This window comes from Lampris incognitus, chromosome 1 (genome assembly GCF_029633865.1).
Source record: "Lampris incognitus isolate fLamInc1 chromosome 1, fLamInc1.hap2, whole genome shotgun sequence".
NCBI lineage: Eukaryota > Metazoa > Chordata > Actinopteri > Lampriformes > Lampridae > Lampris > Lampris incognitus.
Window position 1 is genome coordinate 100179235 of NC_079211.1, and position 24169 is coordinate 100203403.

At 45.1% G+C, this 24169-nt stretch overlaps 2 protein-coding genes across 2 annotated transcripts in view; both read right to left on the minus strand.

Moving 5' to 3' along the window:
* The window catches only part of rasgrf2b (Ras protein-specific guanine nucleotide-releasing factor 2b), a 61919-nt gene extending 40079 nt beyond the window's left edge, over positions 1-21840 (minus strand). The window contains exons 1-3 of the mRNA XM_056286253.1: positions 21319-21840; positions 1719-1825; positions 488-635 (exon numbers count right to left, since the gene is read on the minus strand). Coding sequence (XP_056142228.1) covers positions 488-635; positions 1719-1825; positions 21319-21594 — 531 coding nt within the window. The 5' untranslated portion in view covers positions 21595-21840. The remainder of the gene's footprint in view (positions 1-487; positions 636-1718; positions 1826-21318) is intronic.
* Positions 21841-22977: 1137 nt separating this feature from the next.
* Positions 22978-24169, minus strand: part of msh3 (mutS homolog 3 (E. coli)) — a 67730-nt gene continuing 66538 nt past the window's right edge. Inside the window, exon 24 of the mRNA XM_056278530.1 lies at positions 22978-23271. Coding sequence (XP_056134505.1) covers positions 23190-23271 — 82 coding nt within the window. The 3' untranslated portion in view covers positions 22978-23189. The remainder of the gene's footprint in view (positions 23272-24169) is intronic.

The following is a 24169-nucleotide window of genomic DNA, read 5'->3' on the forward strand; positions in this document are numbered from 1 at the left end:
AATTATGGAGTTGGACTTGCTGTGCATGTGTGTGTATTGTGCATATGTGGTAGTTGAGTTATACTGACAGGAAGAGAGAACAAAGGTCAATAATAGAACAAAAAAATAAAAACTAAGAGAGTCTAAGCCCTGTGTGTGTGTGTGTGTGTGTGTGTGTGTGTGTGTGTGTGTGTGTGTGTGTATCTGCGTGCATGGGTACATGTGGTGTGTGTGTGTGTGTGTTGGTGTGTATGTGTGTATTTGATGGTTTATGGTTGTCAGTTTGCGTGTGATAATATATGTATATGTGTGTGTGTTTGTGTGTGTGAGTCAGTGAGTGTTCACCCATCCCATCTGTGCATGTGTATGCATGTGTTTAGGTTTGTGTTTACGCATGCTTGTGCATGTGTGCACATCCATTTGTGCATGGCACTGTCGGTGTTTATTGCAATGTGTGTGTGTGTGTGCGTGTGTGTGTGTGCGCGCGCACGTGCGCGCCTATGGGTACCTCTGCTTTGAGTCTCTCAATTTCTGTGTCCTGATCCTCCAGCTGGGTGCGGAGCTGATTGGCTGCCACCTTCTCAGTTTCCACTATCTGAACCAGGTGAATGTATTTCTGCATCAGCACCTCACGCTCTATGATGATGTCAGAGTAGCTGAAAACATCAATCGAACAAACTTTATTTACACAGCCCATTTATTACACCAAGGTGCAACTGCAAGAGCTTTACTTTTGATATACAAATTGTATATCCACCAAAACACCTGGACACCTGCATGTGTGTATGTGAGTATGCTGATGGGCAGTGTTGGGGCAGGACACAGACCCCGGTGAGGGTTCATGCATGGTGTTGAAAGAATACCCACAAGTTATAATGTCACAGGAAATTATGACAGTGGAATTCTGAGAGAGTTAAATCACTTGGTGAAATGAAAAGCGGACCCTAAAGATGAGGGTGGAAGTAAAAAGAAATTCAATACACATAAATATGATGAGAAAAGAAACACTTCTAAGCCGCTTGCTGAGATGAAGACTTGAACCCTTAAGACTGGGATAGAACAAGTCCTAATACAAATATTATGTGTATCCTGGGGCGTCCGGGTAGCGTAGCGGTCTATGCCGTTGCCTAACAACACGGGGATCTCCGGTTCGAATCCCCGTGTTACCTCTGGCTTGGTCAGTCATCCCTACAGGCACAATTGGCCGTGTCGGCGGGTGGGAAGCCAGAGGTGGGTGTGTCCTGGTTGCTGCACTAGCGCCTCCTCTGGTCAGTCGGGGCGCCTGGGGGGGAGGGGGAACTGGGGGGAATAGCGTGATCCTCTCATGTGCTACGTCCCCCTGATGAAAACTCCTCACTGTCAGGCGAAAAGAAGCGGCTGGTGACTCCACATGTATCAGAGAAAGCATTTGGTAGTCTGCAGCCCTCCCCGGATCGGCAGAGGGGGTGGAGCAGCGACCAGGACGGCTCGGCGAGTGGGGTAATTGGCCAGGTACATTTGGGGAGAAAAACGGGGAAAAATCCACAAAAATATATACATATATATATTATGTGTATGCTTGCTGATAGGCTTAGCAACACTACAGTAAATGGCAAAATTACAGCATGGAGTTTAACACGACGATCTCTCCCGCACAACAAGAGACAGAGAGCCGCACATACCCAGCCTCACACAACAGTGTGTGCTACACTCAGAGACGACATCATTTAAGATGTAAAGCAAATAAACGCCCAGTGTACCTTGCCTGTTGGATGGCCTCCACCCATTCATCACACTCGCTCTCCTCCTCTGTACGCAGCTCCAGTGGCTTCTGTCCATCATGACCAAACACGATGAGGAAGTAGTGCTGAAAGAGAGAGACAGAGAGACAGAGAGGGAGAGAGAAAGGGAGACAGAGAGAAAGGGAGACAGAGAGAGAGAGACAGAGAGAGATTCAGTAAACACAACCTGTCCTGAATCTAATCACCACTCCTTCAGTAAGGAAATGTCTCACCCCGAAATGTCTCACCCCACGTGAGACATTTCCATTTCCTTAAGATGCTTGCCAGAGCTAATCAGACATACTGCATGGCCAGTGTAAATACTGCTTTCTATTCATGGAGAGGCTGTTTGCGGTTCACATTCTTTTTTTTTTCTTGCAAAGAATTCGTTTTCATGTGAGTTTCGCGGTCCTTACTTTAAAAAGAAGCAAACAGGGGCGCTTTGGTAGATCTGTGTACACCGGAGGTGACAGAACCAGGCCGATAGAGAATAAGTCCAAACTGTGTGTTTCCTCCAACCATGTACTACACCATGTACCACACCATGTACTACATACACCATGTACTAAATCAGTTGATTTCATGAAGTAGTCTCTCCTACCCAGCAGAGGAACGGTGCTGGTGGGACTCGGCTGGTTCAGTAAGCCAATACCTGGTTAGGACTTTGCTGGCTCTGGTGTACATGAAAGAGTTTTTGCTCGCTGAGACAAAACATCAAATCAAATCTATCCTGTCCCTCCTACCAGCCTATTATCATCACCATCAATTAGTCCTCTCTCTCTCTCTCTCTCTCGTTTCCCCTCCGTCTCTCCTGTTATTATGATGAATTTCCCTGAATATCTGCCTCCAGCCAACTTCCCCACACTCAGAGCCAACGCATACACACACACACACACACACACACACACACACACACACACACACACACACACACACACACACACACTGGTCAACGCATATAAGCATGGAAATGCAAACATGCCTGCACAGATGCATGAATGAAAAAGCACGCATGCATAGACTTGCACAATGCATAAAGACACACATGCATGCTCACACACACACACACACACACACACACACACACACACACACACACACACACACATACATGCATCAGCAGGCATTATGTGAAGTGATAGAGGCTTTATTCAAATGGTCATGTCCTGGGGCAATGGGTTACCAGAAGAGCTGCTATTCTTAGTCAGGAAAAACAGTAAAGACTGTGCTGCGCGCGGACTTTCTCCCTCCCCCTCTCTCTTCATCCACCCACCTCTTTCCTCCTCCCGTTCTCTCTTTGCACTTCACCTATCCTCCCACTCCACCTCTTCTCTGCTGCTCTCCCACCATCCTCTCCTCCGTCTCTGTCTCTCTCGCTCTCTCCCTCTCCTAGGCTCTCCTCCTGTCACCCTTCCCTAGTAAGGGTTCCAAACAAGAGCCCAAGGGAGAGACGTTTACCCTGGGGGAGGATGGCAGGCCCTTGGCTTGGGAGTGGGAGACGAGCCAGGGACGGAGCCGACCATCGACGAGGTTGTTGGTCTCTCCCTACTCATTCCAGCTCCATTCCTCACATCGCGACTTTGAATGTCTCTGTCACTCCGGTTCACTGCGTGGCTGCATTTTATTACATCAACTCTAATCTGCACTCTAACCGTCTTTGACAGGGAGAGAGGGAGAGATGGAGAGAGAGAGAGAGAGGGATAGCGAGAGAGAAAGGGATGTTATATAACATTTCTTAACAGAGCACATGTTTCTAAATTGTGTCACCACCTAACAAGATAACATTACCATGGCAACACAATACCCATCGCCTCTGCCATGTTTCATTCTCCTATTTTCCGCTTTTGATTCCCGCCTGTGTTCAGATAATCCCTTTATTTATCCTGCTATTTCAAACACCACACGGAAGGGAGCGTGAGGTACATAACTTGGCTAATGCGGACAGTTTATTTCCCTGTCGCGCTGGGCTGCACGGCGCTGAATCGCAACCCACTGCCCTGCGAAGCATTTCACCCTAACACTGTACTGAGCCTTGAGCGGTCTGCCGTGAAAGTAGGGTTTTTCTAAGTCATCCACGGCAGAGGACCCGCGTTGATCCGCATCTGGTTTCAAGGGGTTCTGTGAAAGGTTTAAGTGTTGGGCAGAGCTCTGCAGTTCTGCAGAGAGGCTTGCTTTACTGTCCCTTCTCCCGTCTCCCTGCTCCGAACCACAGACATGCAGCTCCCCTCCTCTATGGGACCATTTAGGACCGCGGTCTCGTTCTCCCCTCAGATCTGTTCATACGTGCCCTCCATCCCTCAGGGGCTTCGCTCTACTGTAAAGAGATTTGACTTAGAAAATAAAGACAAGGGAGCAAAAGCGAGACACAAAGGGAGAGATTTCCTTTTAACTCGTTTCCATTCTTTCCGTCTCCACTTTTTTTTTCTGAGCGTGCCACTAACAAGCAATTCGCCCCTCGCTGGGTTTTTCTTTCTAACCTGAGGAACAATGACTTCGGAAAATATGTCAGACGAGCTGAAAATCTTGCACAGAGAGAGAGAGAGAGAGAGAGAGAGAGAGAGAGAGAGAGAGAGAGAGAGAGAGAGAGAGAGAGAGAGAGAGAGAGAGAGAGAGAGAGAGAGAGAGAGAGAGAGAGAGAGAGAGAGAGAGAGAGAGAGAGAGAGAGTGAGAGAGAGAGAGAGTGAGTGTGTGTGTGATGTTTGTGTCCGTCCATTACAAAAGTGAGAAACAGTCACAGTGGGGGGCAGTGCACATATGGTAGAAAAAAAAATTTATTCCAAATCTGTCGTTAAGAAATCCCTCGCCAGACAAAAAAGTGGTGAGTAGTCCGATTCTGAAACAGTGGCTTATTCAACAAAGGCCAAACACACAAACAAACAAACAAAAATCCACTTAAAAGGGTCTGGCCGATAATACAACCATTAAATGGGAACATTATGGCTGAGGCTTGCAGAAACACTCATCTCTTATAGATATTGAAACACTGAAGGTGGCTGAAATGGGCTGGGCTCCGCAGAGGACAAAGGGCTGGAAAAGCCGCTAGTGATGGTTTGATGTGATGGTCAAAAAGTGTTGTGACTCCCTCCAAACTTCATGCTCACCCATTGGGTATAACCAACATTCCCTGAGGTAGGGTTTCCATTCCCACCCGGCCAAACCATGACAAAACTATACACTCATGGGTGTCCAGGTAGCATAGCGGTCTATTCCGTTGCCTGCCAACACAGGGATCACCTGTTTGAATCCCCGTGTTGCCTCCGGCTTGGTCAGGCGTCCCTACAGACACAATTGGCCGTGTCTGCGGGTGAGAAGCCGGATGCGGGTATGTGTCCTGGTCGCTGCATTAGTGCCTCCTCTGGTCGGTCGGGGCGCCTGTTTAGGGGGGGAGGGGGAACTGGGGGGGAATAGCGTGATCCTCCCATGGGCTACGTCCCCCTGGTGAAACTCCTCACTGTCAGGTGAAAAGAAGCGGCTGGCGACTCCACATGTATCGGAGGAGGCATGTGGTAGTCTGCAGCCCTCCCCGGATCGGCAGAGGGGGTGGAGCAGCGACCGGGATGGCTCGGAAGAGTGGGGTAATTGGCCGGATACAATTGGGGAGAAAAAGGGGGAAACAAAAACCAAAAACCAAAACTATACACTCGTATAGTACTGTCAGACGTTTCCAATAGCACCACTCCCCAACACACATGCACACACATGCACACACACCCTGATGCACAAACACACCCCACTCTACATCTTTTCAATGCTTATTATGATGAAACTTGTACTGCATCTTTTGAAAACACTAAGATCCACAAACCAAAGTGAAAAGGTCTAGGCGTCGGGTGGAAATTAGCATCCACTTTGTATACTTTCATCAGGTCTGTATCAGCTGCTAATCTGCAGGAAGGAGAGGTCATTAACCAACAGCAGTCACACAACGTATAATGTGAGTCTCGGCCCCTGCTCTGCCGATCCGCCACAGCGATGACTCTTGGACTGATCCATGTTCTTGATTCCTGCAGGGGGGACAACTATCATTACAGAGAAATAAAACAAAGACTTCACCAGCTGTGTGTGCCTGTGTGTGCGTGCATGTGTGTGTGTGTGCAGTGGCCCAAACATGAGTACTATAATCCACAAACTGGCGTGAGAAAGATAATCTGCCAACCAGCGAGACTGATCAAAAATAAAAACAAATAACTGCCTGTCCATGCATGCCCACGTGTGTGTGTGTGTGTGTGTGTGTGTGCATATATATGTCAGTGGTCATGTGCATCGTCGATTTTGTGTGCATGTTTAACACTCTGTGAGCAAACAAGGTGCTGCAAACTGCAAATTGTGATTATGTAAACGTGTCAGTAAAAAGCCTGCCTTATCCCTCCCGGTGTTGGTTACTCGCACAAGGCAAGATCCCGCAACAAACACACTGGCGAGACCACTGCATAGGCGGTGATGCTGTTTCTATCGATATAAAACATGGCGACCCCCCCCCCCACATAATTACTTTGGCTCTCACGCTGTATGAGCAGGAACATAAACGAGGATACGACCCCGGTTTGATTTTGTATCATAGCTGTGTTGTCTCTCTGAAAGATAGCCAAGGGGGTGTTGCAGATAAAAATCCCGTGTCAGCTTTCTTTGCAGAACGAAACATCATTGATACCATCTGTATGGCGCTTATTGGAACTAGAATCAGAGACAGAATCTCTTTTTATTAGCCAATTAAGTTTGCACATACAACAAATTTCACCATTATATCCATAATAGGTCCACGTTCAAGAAAACTGTGAGAGCTATTAAAAAACATTACTGCCTATTATCGACACTTGAACAGAGTTGTTAAAAAGGTAAAATCCCCTGATGAGATTAAGTCTTGTAGAGAGACAGGTACTATAAAACAGCCGTGGGTTCACTTTTTCCTATACCAGGGCTCAGGATCCCGGTCTGCCTCTCTCCTCTTTATATTCCACTCGTTTCTCTGTTTCTACCGTTTCCCTCGAGGGACCGTGGTGCGCCTTTCTGTGTTCGAGCGCAGCTTCATAGAATACTCCAAGGATGGCAGGAACAGAGAAACAACCTATCGTGATCACATGAAAACCCTGCACGTAACCGAAAAAGTTCACCCTTCCATCTTGTTTTTTTCCAACGCTGTGATGTCTCTTCCACCGCACAACTTTATAGAGTGAGAAATGAATCTTATGTGCCTATGAGTCATGTGATATCCCAAGCATATAGCGGAGCAAGCCTGCTCAGCTTTTCCTTTCACAGCACTGACTGAGTGTTAAATAACAACAGTGTTCACTTACAGATCATTATAAGACCACCACCAGCATGCAACTCGATTAGTCACCTGCAGGGAATGAATCAATTGTTTTGTTTATGTGGGGGTTTTTTCTTCAGAGAACATATCCACACATATCAAACTGATTATACAACAAGCTGATCGTAAAAGATGGCTGTATGGATAAACGGTAACACTTTCTATGAAGCTTGCATCTATAACGCCCTGTAAGTGTAGCTATGTCATTGTAAGATTCATTATAACCATGTATGCATACACCTTCACAACACCTCACAACCACCTTTATGATACATTATGTCAATTTAAAACAGATTTATGCATTATAAATATGCCATCATTAGCCTGTTTATCTGTCATATGTCATAATGCATCATAGTCAACTTGTTTTACTGAAGTTTTGTAGAGATGCATAATGAGACATCAGTGCTATTTCAGTCTTCAGCCATAGCCGTTAGTCATTGTAATACACATTATAGGAAAGTATGGGCGTTATAGATGCAATAGATGCTTATAGGGCGTTATAGATGCTTATAGGGCATTATAGATGCAAGCTTCATAGAAAGTGTTACCGGACAAACTATATTCTGCAAATGGAAAAGGTAAAGTCAGTTTAGCTGGATTTGCCCTCTGTTCCAGTGTGGTGGTCTCAACACAAATTGTTTAACACAAAACGAAAAGCCCCCCCTTGTCCACATAATACCCCCCTCTGTTCCTCCAATCTTCATATCAACTTATTCAGCAATATGCGAGACTCAGTGAGAACTCAGCAGATTGACTGATTGATTCTTTCAAAACCAACACATTTAAAATTTCATAAAACTGCTGTCATGAACATAAAATCGCTCAAATCTAATTTCATGGGTTTTATCTTCTCATTTTAAAGGCTTGTTCAGTCCTCTGTGTACTCAGCATGTTTTGTAACCCTGGGACCCTTGAGGCCCATTCACCCAGTGCACGTGTTTCACCTGGGGGGCAAACTGCTTTGCTCCTGGCAAGCTGCAGTTTGGAGGTGATACAAGGCACGCATTTGACATCAGCAATACTTGTAACCAGTAAAATCAGCTAAAGATGGAGCAGCTAATGTGGCAATCACTGACTCAACATCCATCCCCCCTGCTGTGATTTTCATTGCTCTGCATGATGCTTGCTTTCTCATTAGAACACACATTCACACAGTCAACAACAGTTTATACATGCATGTGCACACACAAACATACAATTATGAACATACTGTATGTGCATAAACACACACACACACACACACATACACATTTATATGTGTTGCCATACAACCACAGTCACAGGTTGTGCCTGCAACATGTTTTGATCTGGGGATTGCCTAATTTATAAATACATACACTACCGTTCAAAAGTTTGGGATCACCCAAACAATTTTGTGTTTTCCATGAAAAGTCACACTTATTCACCACCATATGTTGTGAAATGAATAGAAAATAGAGTCAAGACATTGACAAGGTTAGAAATAATGAATTGTATTTGAAATAAGATTTTTTTTACATCAAACTTTGCTTTCGTCAAAGAATCCTCCATTTGCAGCAATTACGGCATTGCAGACCTTTGGCATTCTAGCTGTTAATTTGTTGAGGTAATCTGGAGAAATTGCACCCCACGCTTCCAGAAGCAGCTCCCACAAGTTGGATTGGTTGGATGGGCACTTCTTTGAGCAGATTGAGTTTCTGGAGCATCACATTTGTGGGGTCAATTAAACGCTCAAAATGGCCAGAAAAAGAGAACTTTCATCTGAAACTCGACAGTCTATTCTTGTTCTTAGAAATGAAGGCTATTCCATGCGAGAAATTGCTAAGAAATTGAAGATTTCCTACACCGGTGTGTACTACCCCCTTCAGAGGACAGCACAAACAGGCTCTAACCAGAGTAGAAAAAGAAGTGGGAGGCCGCGTTGCACAACTGAGCAAGAAGATAAGTACATTAGAGTCTCTAGTTTGAGAAACAGACGCCTCACAGGTCCCCAACTGGCATCTTCATTAAATAGTACCTGTTAGAGCCTGTTTGTGCTGTCCTCTGAAGGGAGTAGTACACACCGGTGTAGGAAATCTTCAATTTCTTAGCAATTTCTCGCATGGAATAGCCTTCATTTCTAAGAACAAGAATAGACTGTCGAGTTTCAGATGAAAGTTCTCTTTTTCTGGCCATTTTGAGCGTTTAATTGACCCCACAAATGTGATGCTCCAGAAACTCAATCTGCTCAAAGAAGTGCCCATCCAACCAATCCAACTTGTGGGAGCTGCTTCTGGAAGCGTGGGGTGCAATTTCTCCAGATTACCTCAACAAATTAACAGCTAGAATGCCAAAGGTCTGCAATGCTGTAATTGCTGCAAATGGAGGATTCTTTGACGAAAGCAAAGTTTGATGTAAAAAAATCTTATTTCAAATACAAATCATTATTTCTAACCTTGTCAATGTCTTGACTCTATTTTCTATTCATTTCACAACATATGGTGGTGAATAAGTGTGACTTTTCATGGAAAACACGAAATTGTTTGGGTGATCCCAAACTTTTGAACGGTAGTGTACATACACATATATACATACACATATATACATACACACACACACACACACACACACATATATATATATATATGAAATCCAGTGAGTCAAGTAAATTCTTTATGAGACAGTACAAGCCTATTTCATGCCATAAGCAATCATCAGCATGAAACAGGCTTGTACTGTCTCATAAAGAATTTACTTGACCCACTGGATTATCTTGCTCCTTATTTGTTGAGCACTTTCCCTACCGTTGAGTGTTTCTTTTAAAAAAGTTATACTGTGATGGATTAGCAGCAGCCTGTCTAGTGTCTCCTCACCTGCCGCCCAATTACTGCTGGGATAGGCTCCAGCATCCCCGTGACCCTGAGTAAGGATAAGCGGTTTGGATAAATACGTACATATACAGTGGAGATTTAGTTTTCGTGATGTAAAAAAGTGAAGCCAAGATAAATCGTATCAGAACTTCTCCTACTTTTTTTTTTTACATTGCATCCTATAAAAATAAGGTGGGAAAAAAAATCGGGAACAGTTTAGGAAAAAAAAACTTAGAATGACCTGGTTGCTTAAGTGCACCCCCCTGAAACTAATACTTTGTTGCAGCACCTTTTGATTTAATTGCAGCACTCGGTCTTTTTGGTTAAGAGTCCATCAGCTTGGCACATCTTGACTGTCCCGTACAAAAACGTTGTAGATCTAATTGTGAGGACATCTCTTGTGCACAGCCCTCTTCAGGTCACCCCTCAGAATTTCTATTGGATTCAGGTCTTGGCTCTGCTTGTGCCTTTCCTAAACGCTGTTCTGCTTTCGGTGAAGCCGTTCCTTTGTTGATTTGGATTTATGCTTTGGGTTGTTGTCGTGCTGAAAGCTGAAATTCCTCTTCATCTTTCTAGCAGATGCCTGAAGGTTATGCACCAACATTGACTGGTAATTACTGCTATTCATGACTCCCTCCATCTTGACTAAAGCCCCAGTTCCAGCTGGAGAAAAGCAGCCCCAAAGCAAGATGCCGCCACCACCATGCTTCATCGTGGGTATCCTGTTCTTTTGGCAGTAGCGTACCATGAGGCTTCACACACACACACACACACACACACACACACACACACACACACACACACACACACACACACACACACACACACACAAATTTCTCATATGGGTGCTGATACACCCAACACAGCCACATGCAAAATACACAATCTATATCTACACTGATGCCCTCTATAAGAAGGGACAGAGCCATCTCTACTTTTTGAGGAGGCTGAGGTCCTTCTGCCAGACAATGCTCAGGATGTGGTATGAGTCTGGCCAGTGCTCTACTGTTTGCTGTTGTGTGTTTGGGCAGCAGGTTGAGGGTAGCAGATGCAAACAGGCTCAATAAACTGATCCGCAAGGCTGGTGACATTGTGGGGGGTGGAACTGGATTCTCTGGCGGCGGTTTCTGAGAGGAGGACGCTGTTGAAATTACGTGCCATCATGGACAATGTTTCCCACCCACTCCACGACATGCTGGTTGGGCACAGGAGTACATTTAGTAATAGACGCATTCTGCCGAAAAGCACCACAGAGCGTCACAGGAGGTCATTCCTGCCTGTGGCCATCAAACTTTACAACTCCTCCCTCAGACTCAGACTGTCAGACACTCTGAGTTAATGGCCATTGGACTGGCCCTGTCGAGTTTTGTTTGTGCTGCTTGTTGTGTGCTGCAGTAGTGCAGTACAGGTAGGGTGTTACTTGCACCATGCTTGTTGATATATTTTGTTCTTATTTCTATTTGTTATTTATCTTTTATTTCTGTTTGTTTCTGTTTCTATTTTCTTATCTTGTATCTTGTTAATTTTTAGTTATTAGAGTGTGAGTGTCTGTAATAGAACTCAATTTCCCCTCAGGGATAAATAAAGTACTCCGATTCTGATTCTGATATGCTATATACACACTACAGCTGATCTTCAACAACCACCACTGTGCACTATAGCGGCTATTGCAGTATCACCATCAGCGCTTCCTTTATGTCCCTCAGCAACCAGATTGCACATGCACACCACATGGCACAAAAAACCAAGAGTGCCCTCAGTGGAGAGCAGATCTCTGGCAGGCGCATCTCCCCTTCTCGGTGCTTGGACTTGGCTACAAACTACCCCTTTTTTTCACCTACCGAAAGAAGGGGCCCTTATTAAAAGACTTCTGATGTGTTTAACCGTTGCAGCTTTTATGATATAAAATGAATGCAGGCGAATGATTTTCATTAATTTTAAAGCGCTAAAAACGGAAAACGGAAAGAAAACATAGCTCAGCCATGGGAAATGTTCTATTGTAGCTAGTGAGGTGACTTCCAGCTGTGGCTGCGATTAATCCTACTCTTGAAATGTATTTTTATACTGTAAACTACTAATAGGACACATTAGCCCCTAGCTAATGGGTCTGACCCTTTAGTCGAGTGGTTAGTGATGTCGCCTTGCGGTGCAGTACACCCCGTATCGAATCCCGCACCGGGCGAAAAAATAACCGGTTACAGTACCAAGAGTTTTAACATTGGAGTCTATGGCACTCCGCGTGTAATCCCCCCCCCCCCCCCATGATGTCAGTTACACAAACATGGCGGCGAGGAGAATACAGTGAATTGTTTTTGGTTCAACCAGTGTTCCTCCGGTTCTCCTGTGCTGAGATCAGCAGTGAATTATTTGCCGACTTTCGAAATACGATCGACGTCTCGTTTACTTTCAACACCCATACCCGAATACGTAATGGGCACCGGCGCTGCCCGACTTAAGTCAACTATGCGCATGCAAGCAGCAACAGAGCAGCATTGGTCGAGCGAGCTAGAGACTGAATGAAGAGAGGGAGCGGCGATAGCGAGAACAAATGTTTTCCGAAGGTTTTTAACCACCGCAACCATGAGAGGTTGTTGATTATACAGTCATAGTTGTGCACAAAAAAAACAAAAAAAAGAAATTAGGCTGACAGGTCCAGGTCCACCACTAGCTTGCAAGATTAGCCGCGGACAGACACACACACACGACCAAACATGCTAATCTCGTCTCCACAGTTGATGTAGACCAGTCACTCGTGCAACTTCCAACAAATTCAATAAAGTATAGCCACAATATTATCAGTGCAGTGTAAAAAAATGAAGACAATCCTACCAGATTTGTAAAAAAACACGAAGTGGATCGGCAACAAGATCGTCAGTAGCGGCGAACGCAGCGGCCATTGCGCTTAGTTTGCTCACAGCCCGCCAAAGGGTCGGGCTCAAAGTTGATGACGACATGGATACGTCACTACACATAAAAAATGTGATTGGCTGATGATACGTCACTCAAAGTGGTAATAATTTTGCAGCTTCGGGCTTCAAGGAAAGGCTAGCAATACCACTAGTTCTGGTCCAAGGAGCTGTGATGTGTTTAGATCAGTGTTTCTCAACCGGGGGTCCGCGGACCCCTAGTGGTCCGTGGTGTAATTGCAAGGGGTCCGTGAAAATAAAATATCTTTAAAAAAAAGATCCTATGACATTTATAGAAATAGGATTATTTTACTCAAATGTAACTGAGACCTTTATCTACCTAAACTATAAAGGGTAACAGGACTTTTTTCTCTAATTACATCTGTTTCACAAGTGTAATTTATTGTATTTTAATAAGAGATCTCGTTCCCGTTTGCATTGTTAAAAGTTACTGCATAAAAATTCTGTTACATATATCTGAAAGTTACTGAATACATATTCTGTTTTGTTACATATATCTGAAAGTTACTGCATAAGAATTCTGTTTTGTTAACTATATCTAAGTTACAACTGAAAGCTCTGATTTTTGCCCCAAAGAGTGAATAAATGCTATAATGCAATTTAAAATGCAGTTTCTACTGTTTCTACAAATTGCAATCCCCCCCTCCCCCAAGATTAGGTGGAGGGGTCCTCAGGGTAGATCAAAAATATGCAGGGGGTCCAGGACCCCAAAAAGGTTGAGAACCACTGGTTTAGATGACATAGGACATTCCTGCTCAGCCCCCCCCCCCCCCGAGAAAACAAGTCATTGAGTTTGGACACATTTCAGGCACAATTCGATTTAACTATGAAGAACAAATCAAGATTTTGATTTGGGCAGGGCCAGCAGTGAAGGCCCTGGTGGCCCTGACAGCCCACCACTATCTTGTGGTGATGTGCCGTGTTGTTTCTGGGCCAAACATGCCTTTTGGAATTATGGTAAAAGAAAAAAGTTCAACCATGGCCCCATCAGACCATAACACATTTTTCCACATGGTTCTGGTGGACTGGGTGTATCTCTTTGCAAAATGTAGCCAGGCTTGAGAGTTTTTTTCCCTGTGAAAAGGCCTCCGTCTTGCCACCCTACCCCATAGCTCAGACATATGAAGATTACAGGAGATTGTTGTCACATGTAAGGAGCAACCAGTAGTTGGCAGAAATTCCTGCAGCTCCTCTATTGTTGCTGTAGGCCTCTTGGCAGCCTCCCTGACCAGTTTTCTCCTTGTCTTCTCATCAATTTTGGAGGGACGCCCTGTTCTTGGTAATGTCACTGTTATATTTCCTCCACTTGTTGATGATCGTCTTCACTGTGTCCCATGGTATATCTAACGCCTTGGAAATTATTTTGTACCCCTCTCCTGATCGATACCTTTGAACAATGAGATCCCCTTCATGCTTCGCAAGCATCTTCCCTCTGAATTCTGTGAAACTTGTTTATATACATGTATAATTAGTTTACTCTTGTAATTTTTTCGCTAAAAGTTTTACTCTTTTGTTGACAATCAACGTTTTTTATAACAGGTATGTTTCAGCCCATATATATGAGGAATATTTGTATAACTTGTTAACTGTTATTATCAGTCTATATTGTTTCATATTTTTATTGATTTTGTCCTCAATATGGGACAGCATGAAGCCTACTGGAAAACGGCTTTTAAACTGAGCCAGGCCCACAGCTGGTACTGGTTCTACATTGCTCTGCTGTTTTTCCTGCTAAAAATAAATAAAACAAAAAAAAACGGAAAATGAAAAAGCTCTTTGTGGATGGTGGCTTTTACAGTTGGACACAACCAAGAAGATGTCAGGAAAATCCTACAGGAACAGCTGAACTTTATTTGAGGTTAATCAGTCACTTTAATTGATGGCAGGTTTATACCAACTACTATTTGACATGAGTTTGAATGAGGTTGCTTAATTCTGAACACAGCCACAGACATCTGGAGGGAGCTTGGAGTAGAGCCACTGCTCCTTCGTGTCGAAGGGAGCCAATTGAGATGGTCGAGCATCTGATTAGGATGCCTCCTGGACACCTTCCTTTGAAGGTTTTTCGGGAACGTCAAACTGGGAGGAGAACCCCGAGGTAGACCCAGTACTCGCTGGAGGGACTACATGTCCAATCTGGCCGAGGAACACCTTGGGATCCCCCAGGAGGAGCTGGAGGGTGTTGCTGGGGAGAGGGACATCTGGAGTGCCCTGCTTAGCTTGCTGCCACCGCGACCCGACCCCAGAGAAGCGGCTGGTGATGAGATGAGATGAATTGTATTTGTGTGCACGTGTGTGTGTGTGTGTGTGTGTGTGTGTGTGTGTGTGTGTGTGTGTGTGTGTGTGTGTTTGCGTGCATACACGTCTGTCATATTCGTTATGCCACTGCTCCACATCAGCACCTGTAGATGGTGACAGGAGGTGCATCTATAATGAATGAGAGCAGCACCGGCAATAACACATACACCTCTGCACAATAACACATACACCTCTGCACTGAAGAGTGAAAGACACTGAACACTTCCTCAGCATCCATCACAGAGACTTCCACCAAACACAACCAAGCAGAGTCACCAGGATTTGATGAATTATGAATGCTATGTCAAGTGAACCGTGTGTGTGTGTGTTATATTTTGCATGTATTATCCTGACCCCCTGGTCCTCCTTACCTGAGGCGGCACACTGAGAGACAAGTCTTACAAGCAACCTTAGCTGCACAAGACACAACTTATCATGCAAACAGGTCAATACAGAACAAATCCACATCATGTCCTCATTTCACAGACCCTCACTAAAAGCATACCTTGGAGAAATCATCTCAGTATAAAGTTCATAATCGATCGAATTCAACAAGCTCAAGATTTGACTTCACCGTGTCCAGCAAATTACACCCCGGAAGCCATCCATTGCTGTAATGGCTTCATTCATGTGCAGAGAATTTGGCACACAAATGCTTGATCACACCGCTCGTGTTTTTTATGAGAAGAAAAAGACATCACAGTCATTTGCATTCTGATTACTGCAGTATTTCAAAGAGCGAAGTCAGTTTGTGCAAACACAGATGAGAGCTTTGAATTACTCTCCGATGCCAATAAGGTCTTTAATAGCCCTCACACGAGGCAGACAACTAAGGGGGGAAATGAAAAGCAGCCTTGGGAGGCTAGCAGATCACAGTCTGAGAATATGTGATGGACTGGCGCATTGATCTTGACGATTAGTGCCGGCAACAGCGAAAGGCAATCTTCTGAGCTACAGGTGTTTGGCTCTACAAGGGCTTCCGAATGAGATCTAATAGAGCACACACGCACACACACACACACACACACACACACACACACACACACACACACACACACACACACACACACACACACACACACACACACACACACAAATACCAGGGAGCCATTTCTGACACTCCAGATGCAAAAGTATCGCTTCCTTTTCTTGTGGCATCTCCAGTGAATGAAAAGGCTGTTAACGAGTGCTCAATGTGGGCCAATATTATAATCCCCACACTAAAAGCACACCCATTTCACTAAAGCACATGCGGCAGAAGCAGGAACGAGTCAACACAACTTTTGATCTCGACATCCATTCCAAGTGTGTCTTAATGAAAGTCTAAATGATACCAGTTGACCAACAGTAGCTCCGCTGGTTGTCAAGGAGACTTGTAACAGAACCAGTAGGTCACATAGTTGATCCCCAAAGAATCTGATTTAGCCATCCCTATCATTTGCCAAGACACCGAGCCCCTGTGAATTCGGCGATTCCAGCATTATTCGCTGACCCCTTTTGGAAAACGCACCGGTGCACATTTCAGAGAAACACGCAAACGTTGCAAATCTGCTTCACGAAAGTGGCGCTGACGTAACGAAGTGTTCGAAGAAAGCGCATGGAAACGAAGCTTTATGAATCCTTCGTAGGGTCCACTGTCTTTACAACATGGACACTGAACAACTGCACTTCTTCTTATAGGGATCGACACTGGAGATGGGCCGTGGCGTTGAGAGAGACGGGGGGGGGGGGGGTCGGGGGAGTTGTTTGGGGCAAGAGTCTGATAATCATGCACAGATCAATCTGCAAGCCTTTTATGAAAACACACACACACACACACACACACACACACACACACACACACACACACACACACACACACACACACACACACAGGCTGTTGCTGTAATTCTATAGTCGCTGTGGAAACCATTCAGACCAGTGTGAATGCACTCAACGTTTGATGGGTTCGTCTATCTGTGTTCGACCGCAAAAGAGAGGGTGAGACAGAGGAAGACAGGCTGAGAAGGACAGAGAGAGAGAGAGAGAGAAAGAAAAGGAGGGAGAGACTGTGAGAGAGTAAGGCAGCGGCTCTGTGTGTTAGGCGTGTGGGTGCTGTGCGGCTCGTTGTGGGGGTGTGATACTGCAGGTTGCTGGCAGACTCACTCGGCTGCACAGAGCAGCGGTGAGGAAGAAGGGGCGGTTGGTGGAGAGCGGGCCTTTCCTCTCCGCTTCACTCTTGTACACACTCACTATAGCTTTCCAAACCTTTGCACAGGGAATTGCCCCCAAGTGTTGACTTGCAGTCTAGATTTTTCCTTAATTCAATTTTTATTGCCGCAGATACACACCCACACCCACACCCACCCACGCACACACACACACACACACACACACACACACACACACACACACACACACACACACACACACACACACACACACACACACACACACACAGCCTTACAAGCAAGCCAAATTATCATTGTGTTGTGGTTTAACTCTCCAGTGTGCATGGCCATCTAGTTACACAATTAAAGCTGAGATCAGACCAAGAATAGCCCCTCACTAAAACAAATTAAAAGCCGCAGTGTGAGAGATTGAAGGCCAACATAGTTTTGTACAAAGCGAGCAGAACCGGCTCTTCTTATTTCTCCGTTATGTGAGGTTCAAAAAATGGTTTACTCTACATAAACTATATCAACGTACAGCAAGAGGGAATTCGCTCTCTTAACTCCAAAGAGGGGTGCAAAAGGCAGGAGGTCTATGGCCGTGCCACCGCAAGTATGTCTTAGTTGCTTTGCAAAATACTGGATGAGAGCCATGATGTAATGGTGTTCATGTTGCCATGGAGCCCCCTCACCCTTTGTGTGGACACGAACACACACACACACCCACACCTCATGGGCCCAGCCTCCGGCTCGGTCTGCCCGGGCTGGTGCCGGTTCTGCTTTCCGGGCCTTTGAGGTACCATGGAGGCGAACACGGAGGATCGTCGGCACCAGCTGTTTTCTCTACTTGGTTTCCACCTCTGTGGGTGGGTGAAGGTGTGCTTATGTCAGTGAAATCAGCTGGTGTAGGTTGGAGAGAAAACCTGCATGCTCTTTAGTCTCTGTGAAAGCCCATTACTGTGTCAGACTAGCATCTCTGACTTGATGTGAATCTCCCGAGATGGCTGACAATGGTACCGCTCTCCTCACACATCGTCCTACATCTATATACGGTAGTTAATTGCACATCTGTTGTTTCTCGTTACCTTGTCTCTTTTTGTCTCCCTATCAGTAAAAAAAAAAACAAAAACCCAAGCTGGCATGTGAGAATTACTCAGGAAGGGTAAAGCTTAAAGCTGAAACCAGTCTTGTCCCCGATCTGTCCCTCCCTTCGGCAGCAGGGTCTTGTCCCAGATGGCACTCTAGGCCCTGCAGACCTGCTCCGAGTCTGCAGTTTGGTCGATACGGTGTGGACCTGTGGTGTGCTAGTCCTCCAGAGTTCATGGGTATAAAAGTGAGAGGCGGGACCCCCCCCCCCCCCACACACACACACCCATGCACTTTCAGCATGGAGACAGATGAAGTCCAGAGTCATTTCCTCAATCTTTTTACCAAAACAGTAAGATCACATTACAGTACCATTTATGATTTCACCACTTACTTGTGCAGAAAAGAGATATGAGGCCATCAAAAACATATCAAATATTGTTGTACAAATTGGTTTTCGTCTATGACTTCAGAAAGATAACCAGAATCAATGAACAGTGACGCAAATCACATCTAAGTGGTGTTGCTGCCTTAAGTATTGCAATGCAGTCTGAGCTATTTTGTTATAAACTCCCCACAAAGAATTAAAGCCATTTCACGGTGACGTAGGAATGCTTTACACCAGCGAGCGACTATCTGTTCCCCTCCCTAAATGCCAAGCATTTATCCCATTTGCTATGATTGTTCATCTCAAGGAATCTTGGGTAATTTACCACTGGGAAGTCCACGATGATGCGGGTGATGTGCATCAAGGAATCATTGAAGGGGCATGTGGAGCATCCTTTTGAAGCACAAAATGAGAAACGGGACACCCTATAGCCTCGCAGTCCTCACAAACACATGTAAATGAAGACGTGCCATTTGGGGCAGGGTCCAAGAACTCCAAATAAGGTGTAGCAGCCGCTGCCACTTGCGTGCCATCAGCTCAGCAGTAAAAGGTTCCCACCTTTGTCAAAATGTCATCCTTGGACCAAAGCTAACACAGACAATGTAAGGTATAACAAATAACATCAAACTACACGGAAACGATTGTAGAATTAGGGGATTATCTGTCCGGCAGCAGCTTCAACACATTGTTACCATGTTTCAATCGCTTTCCTGTTTGAGTAGGAATGTGTTTGCCGCTGCACCAGTGTTCATCCTATCCGGTCAAACATTTCAACAGCAGTGTATGACGAGGGTCTCCAACCACGGTAAAGGTGCCAGTTAGTGTTATGTAATCTGACTCCATGATCCAGATGGATAAAGTAACTTTTCATTAATGGGACAAAAATCACATGCACGCACAAGCACACTCACACGAATATATCAACAAAAGAGAGCACAGGTATTGACTCAGCTACATCCAACTTGGCACAAGCTGCAATTGGTAGCTAGTGGTGCCAATTGAACTGTGCAAACCTGAAAACTTGTGGAAGCTGGACGGATTACTTTGGCATGAATAACCGCCATGGGAAAGCGTCATCGTCATGAAAAGTCGTAAAAGCGCAGAAAATCGCTATTTCATATCAGGGACATTATATATCAAATATTATATTTAATAGATATATATATATGATAACAGCTGTTTGACCTATGTCATCTCACTTTGCATGCATGCCAGGAAAGACACACATAAAGTGAGACTGCACACATAAATGGAGTATACAACTGAAGCTAGAGGGTGAAATCTGTTTTACTTTGGTGAAGATCCTTGACATTCATGCAAAAGATGCGGGTTTTTTTTTCTTCCTCTTTTGTCTCTGTAAATCGATAAGCACTTTCTTCTACACGTGACAAAACGAGCCATAGAGTAAAAAAAATTTGAATGTTTCCTAGCAACAAGATTAGATATGCAAGATATGCTATGCAATATATGCAATCAAAGAAGCAATGCTGAAGCAACTCCCCCGTGCATGTCCGTCCATTTACATTTGCCCAAAAGTTTGCCTGTGCACTATAGCCTTGAGAGTCTGGGCTTCTGTCCTCTTTTATGATTAGAGTTGTGTACCCCTCGCCCCCTCCACACACACACAGACACACAGACACACACACACACACACAATACAAACCCAGAGGCAAAGGTATGAAAAATGGAGGGAGCCAGTCCTCTTAAACATAGTCATGTTCTACTTATCACAAAATCTCATTTTCATTTTATAAAAGGCACTGGCCAATTGAGAGAGCTCTTCATTTGCATCGTGCGTCCTGAAAGCCCACATATTACATCAAGAGATGGAGATTTTGTAAAAGCGTTTGGTGGTTTCCAATGCAATTTTTTGTCCAGCAGCAGGTGGGCTAGACAGCAAGTTAGTCAGTTTAGTCTGTATTTCTATTTATGTATTTATTTTGAGGCAGTGAAGGGAGTCAGATACCGCAGTTCTGCGGGCAAGGAGCAATGATGGGGGGGATTGCAGTCCATCGGTACCTGCTCACACAGGCTGCGAATACAACAGCCTGTTGATCCTGTGCAGAACTGCCTCCAACTTTATTCTCTCAAAGTCAGTATTCAAAACCATTGTCAGTGAATTATATCGGACTTCATCTTACAAATGACGGCGCTCAGATACATTCATAACGATTCTCGCGGCTGGGTAACTAAACTAGACTGGCGCGATCTGGCTCAACAGGTTTTCGACGCTCGCATTTGCGAGACGCGTGAACTCTACGCCCGCCCACCCCTCAGTGCTGAACCGGGGAGGAAACGCGAGTCCCCGTGTCCACAGGCAGGGACAACGAGGAGGAAGACCAAGTGAAACGCGTGTGAAAACATCCATGAACAAAAACAAACCAAACGACACATTTGTTCTCATGTTAGGGGGGGGGCAAAAAGCAAAGCGTGTCAAGCATCACGTTGGCTGTCATCTACTTGAGGGGCCATGGGGGGGGGTCTTGTTAACTTTGTGTGTGTGTGTGTGTGTGTGTGTGTGTGTGTGTGTGTGTGTGTGTGTGTGTGTGTGTGTGTGTGTTGGGGGAGGGGGGAGGGGGGGGTCTCCTCACCTGTTTGTCCATCGCCTCCTTCCCCCCGGCGGACATTTTCGGCGCCGGCGCGCGCTCGCAGGTGCATCCCTCCAGCAGGTAGATGCCGGAGGGCCGCGCGCTCTGCTCGCTCTCGAAGTAGAAGAGCACGTTCTGGTAGAGCGCAAAGAAGCGGTCGTGCCAGCGGCTGTTGTCCGCGGACCGCCTGCTGAGGAGGCCGCGCCGCGTGCCCTCCCTACGCGCCACCGCGGACAGGAACAGCGCGTGTCCCTCGTTGTAGCGGACGCTCTTCTGCATTTTAGTTATTCAGTGTTGTTTTGTCTTCCGGCTCTCCAGCTCCCCACAACCGGACTTGTGTCTTTTGGGTTTTTTTTTTCCTTTTTATTTTTTGTTGTTGTTTTGTTTACTAGGAGCCCATGTTTGGGAGAACGCGTGAACCTCCTCCTCCGCCTCCTCCTCCTCCCCCTCCTCCCGGTCGGCGAAGCTTAGCGCCGTGGCGCACGGAAAAGTTGCCCCGCTGATCGAAGCGCTTCGGCGGGCAAAGTCATGCTGGAGAGATCCGTATCCACCGGGCGGCTACATCCATGTCGTGAAGCGCGCCCCCCCACCACCACCACGACAAAAAATAAAGAAATAAAAAAGCCAACTGTAAGTAAAGAAAAAGAAAGATATAAAGAAACACAGAAAGAAAGAAAGAAAGAAAAGAACTTGGAAGAGGAGGAGCGGAGGAGCGTTATCGTTGACAGAGTGGAGAGCCTCCGATTGGGCAGAATCACAGACGAGATAAACCGTAATCGGCTTTGACACCGGCGCCCTCACTCTCCATCTCCGTCACACTCTCTCTACGTCTCTCTATTTCTCTCTCTCTCTCTCTCCGTCTCCCCCTCTCTCTACTTCTCTTTCTCCCTATTTCTCCCTCTCCGTCTGTCTCTCTTTAATTCTCTCTCTCTCCGTCCGTCTCTCTATTTCTCCCTCTCTCTCTCTCTCTCTCTCTCTCTCTCTCTCAGTAGCGGAGTTAAAGGCGGAGCGTGAGTATTAACTAGGAGTGCGCGCGCTAGAGAGAGAGACAGTAAATCCATACAAGTTATCCCTCGGTGCAATTTACGGATTCGTCTCCGTTTCATTAATGATTCTGGAACAAAGGGTGCAAGATAGAAAATTGAATATTTTGGATATACTTGATCTAACGAATGAGGTCAATCAATCAATCAATCAATCAATCAATCTGCATTTTAAGTACGTTAGGTAATTAATAATGTTGAGTAATTAATGTATTTCTTAATTTAAAAAAAAACAACCACCATTCATCCTACACTACACAGGTCAACTGGCCTGTTCCATGCCTCCGAAAGTTACATTTTGGCACTTGGTGTTACGCAACATACCCTCCAAAAAGCCCATAAAGAACAACAAAACGCATCAACTTTATTTCTTTATTCAATCATTCACAGTCAAACTATAAAAACTGTCATACATAGTCTGTCATGTAAAATCCAAATGAAGTAGCAATGATTTTACATGAATGCAACTATTAATAATGACAGCGCAGCAGATTTTCGGGTGAAATAGGACTCAGGCATAACTGGGGTGCAAGCCCCGAAGAGGTCAAACCTTACAGTTTATTTTTGACTTGGAGCATGATTAGGACAGTACACATGAGGAACAATCTTACTACTCCGCGAATACTGACTTGCCAACATTATCTGGCTGTTTTACACTAATCCTGTTAGTGAGAGAGAGGTGGAGAGAGAGAGAGAGAGAGAGAGAGAGAGAGAGAGAGTGTGTGTATGTGTATGTGTGTGTGTGTGTGTGTGTGTGCAAGAGCATCCGAGCTTGCTTGCACATGTGTATCTGGATTGCACTTTTGATATGTGTGTAATGAAGTTGGGTGGTCAGGAATTTCTCTGCATCCAGTCCATCAGTAACTTCCTGTCAGTGACGTACCAGAAATCCAATAGGACAGTCTTATTCTTCCTAAAGAGAAGAAAAGAAAAAGGAGAAGAAAAAGAAAAGGCAATTAAACAAGAGTAAAAACATTGTCCTCCAGGAATGATGCAGTGACTTCCCTGGTATAATCTGTGGCAAAGTAGGAGTTGCGACCTGCCTCCTTTCCAGTGCCACCACCCAGACAAAACAGATTATTCTTACAATTTCCTAACCCGATCACAGGAGACAACATGTGTTCAACCTGAAGAGATGCATGGCGACCTGGTATGAGTCTCGGTGTTAGGGAAGCAGAGGTACGATTGCTCCAGTGTAGGAGGAATCAGGTGACTTTTCATTTTGATGTGCTTTGGGGAGCACTGTGACAACATGCCGACGTTCAGTTCTTTGTTGTGTTAAGTAAAAGGGTCACCCTTGAAACAATTGGACCATATTTTAGGAATGTTCACCTCATGGATATTGCAATACCAGCAGTGGAATGTGCAAAATACATGAAATAAATTACCAGAAAATATAAATGACCAAACCTATGTTCCAAGAGACAAAAATGTTCTGATAGGGGAAATGAGTGTGTGTACCAAATTTAAAAACTGAGGCCGCAATGGCGAGAAAGTTGTGCTTGTTTGAATTTTAGGGTATCCAAAGGAGTTGAATCAAGTGCAACTGGACTTGGTATATATCCGTGAAGACGTTTCGCCTCTCATCCTAGAGGCTTCCTTAGTTCGTGCTTTTCTGACTAGACCAAGCTAGTCTGACTGGCTGGTGATGAGACTCATATATTTATCCTTTTTAGGGTCTTTTTAGAATTTTTTTTAGAATTTTAGGGTCTTTTTGGTCCGTTGAGAGGTGCCATATTGGGACAATCATAGTTATTTTATAGCGCAGTGTCAGGATGCGGCATTCCTCCAAGTTTCATTAAAATCAGACC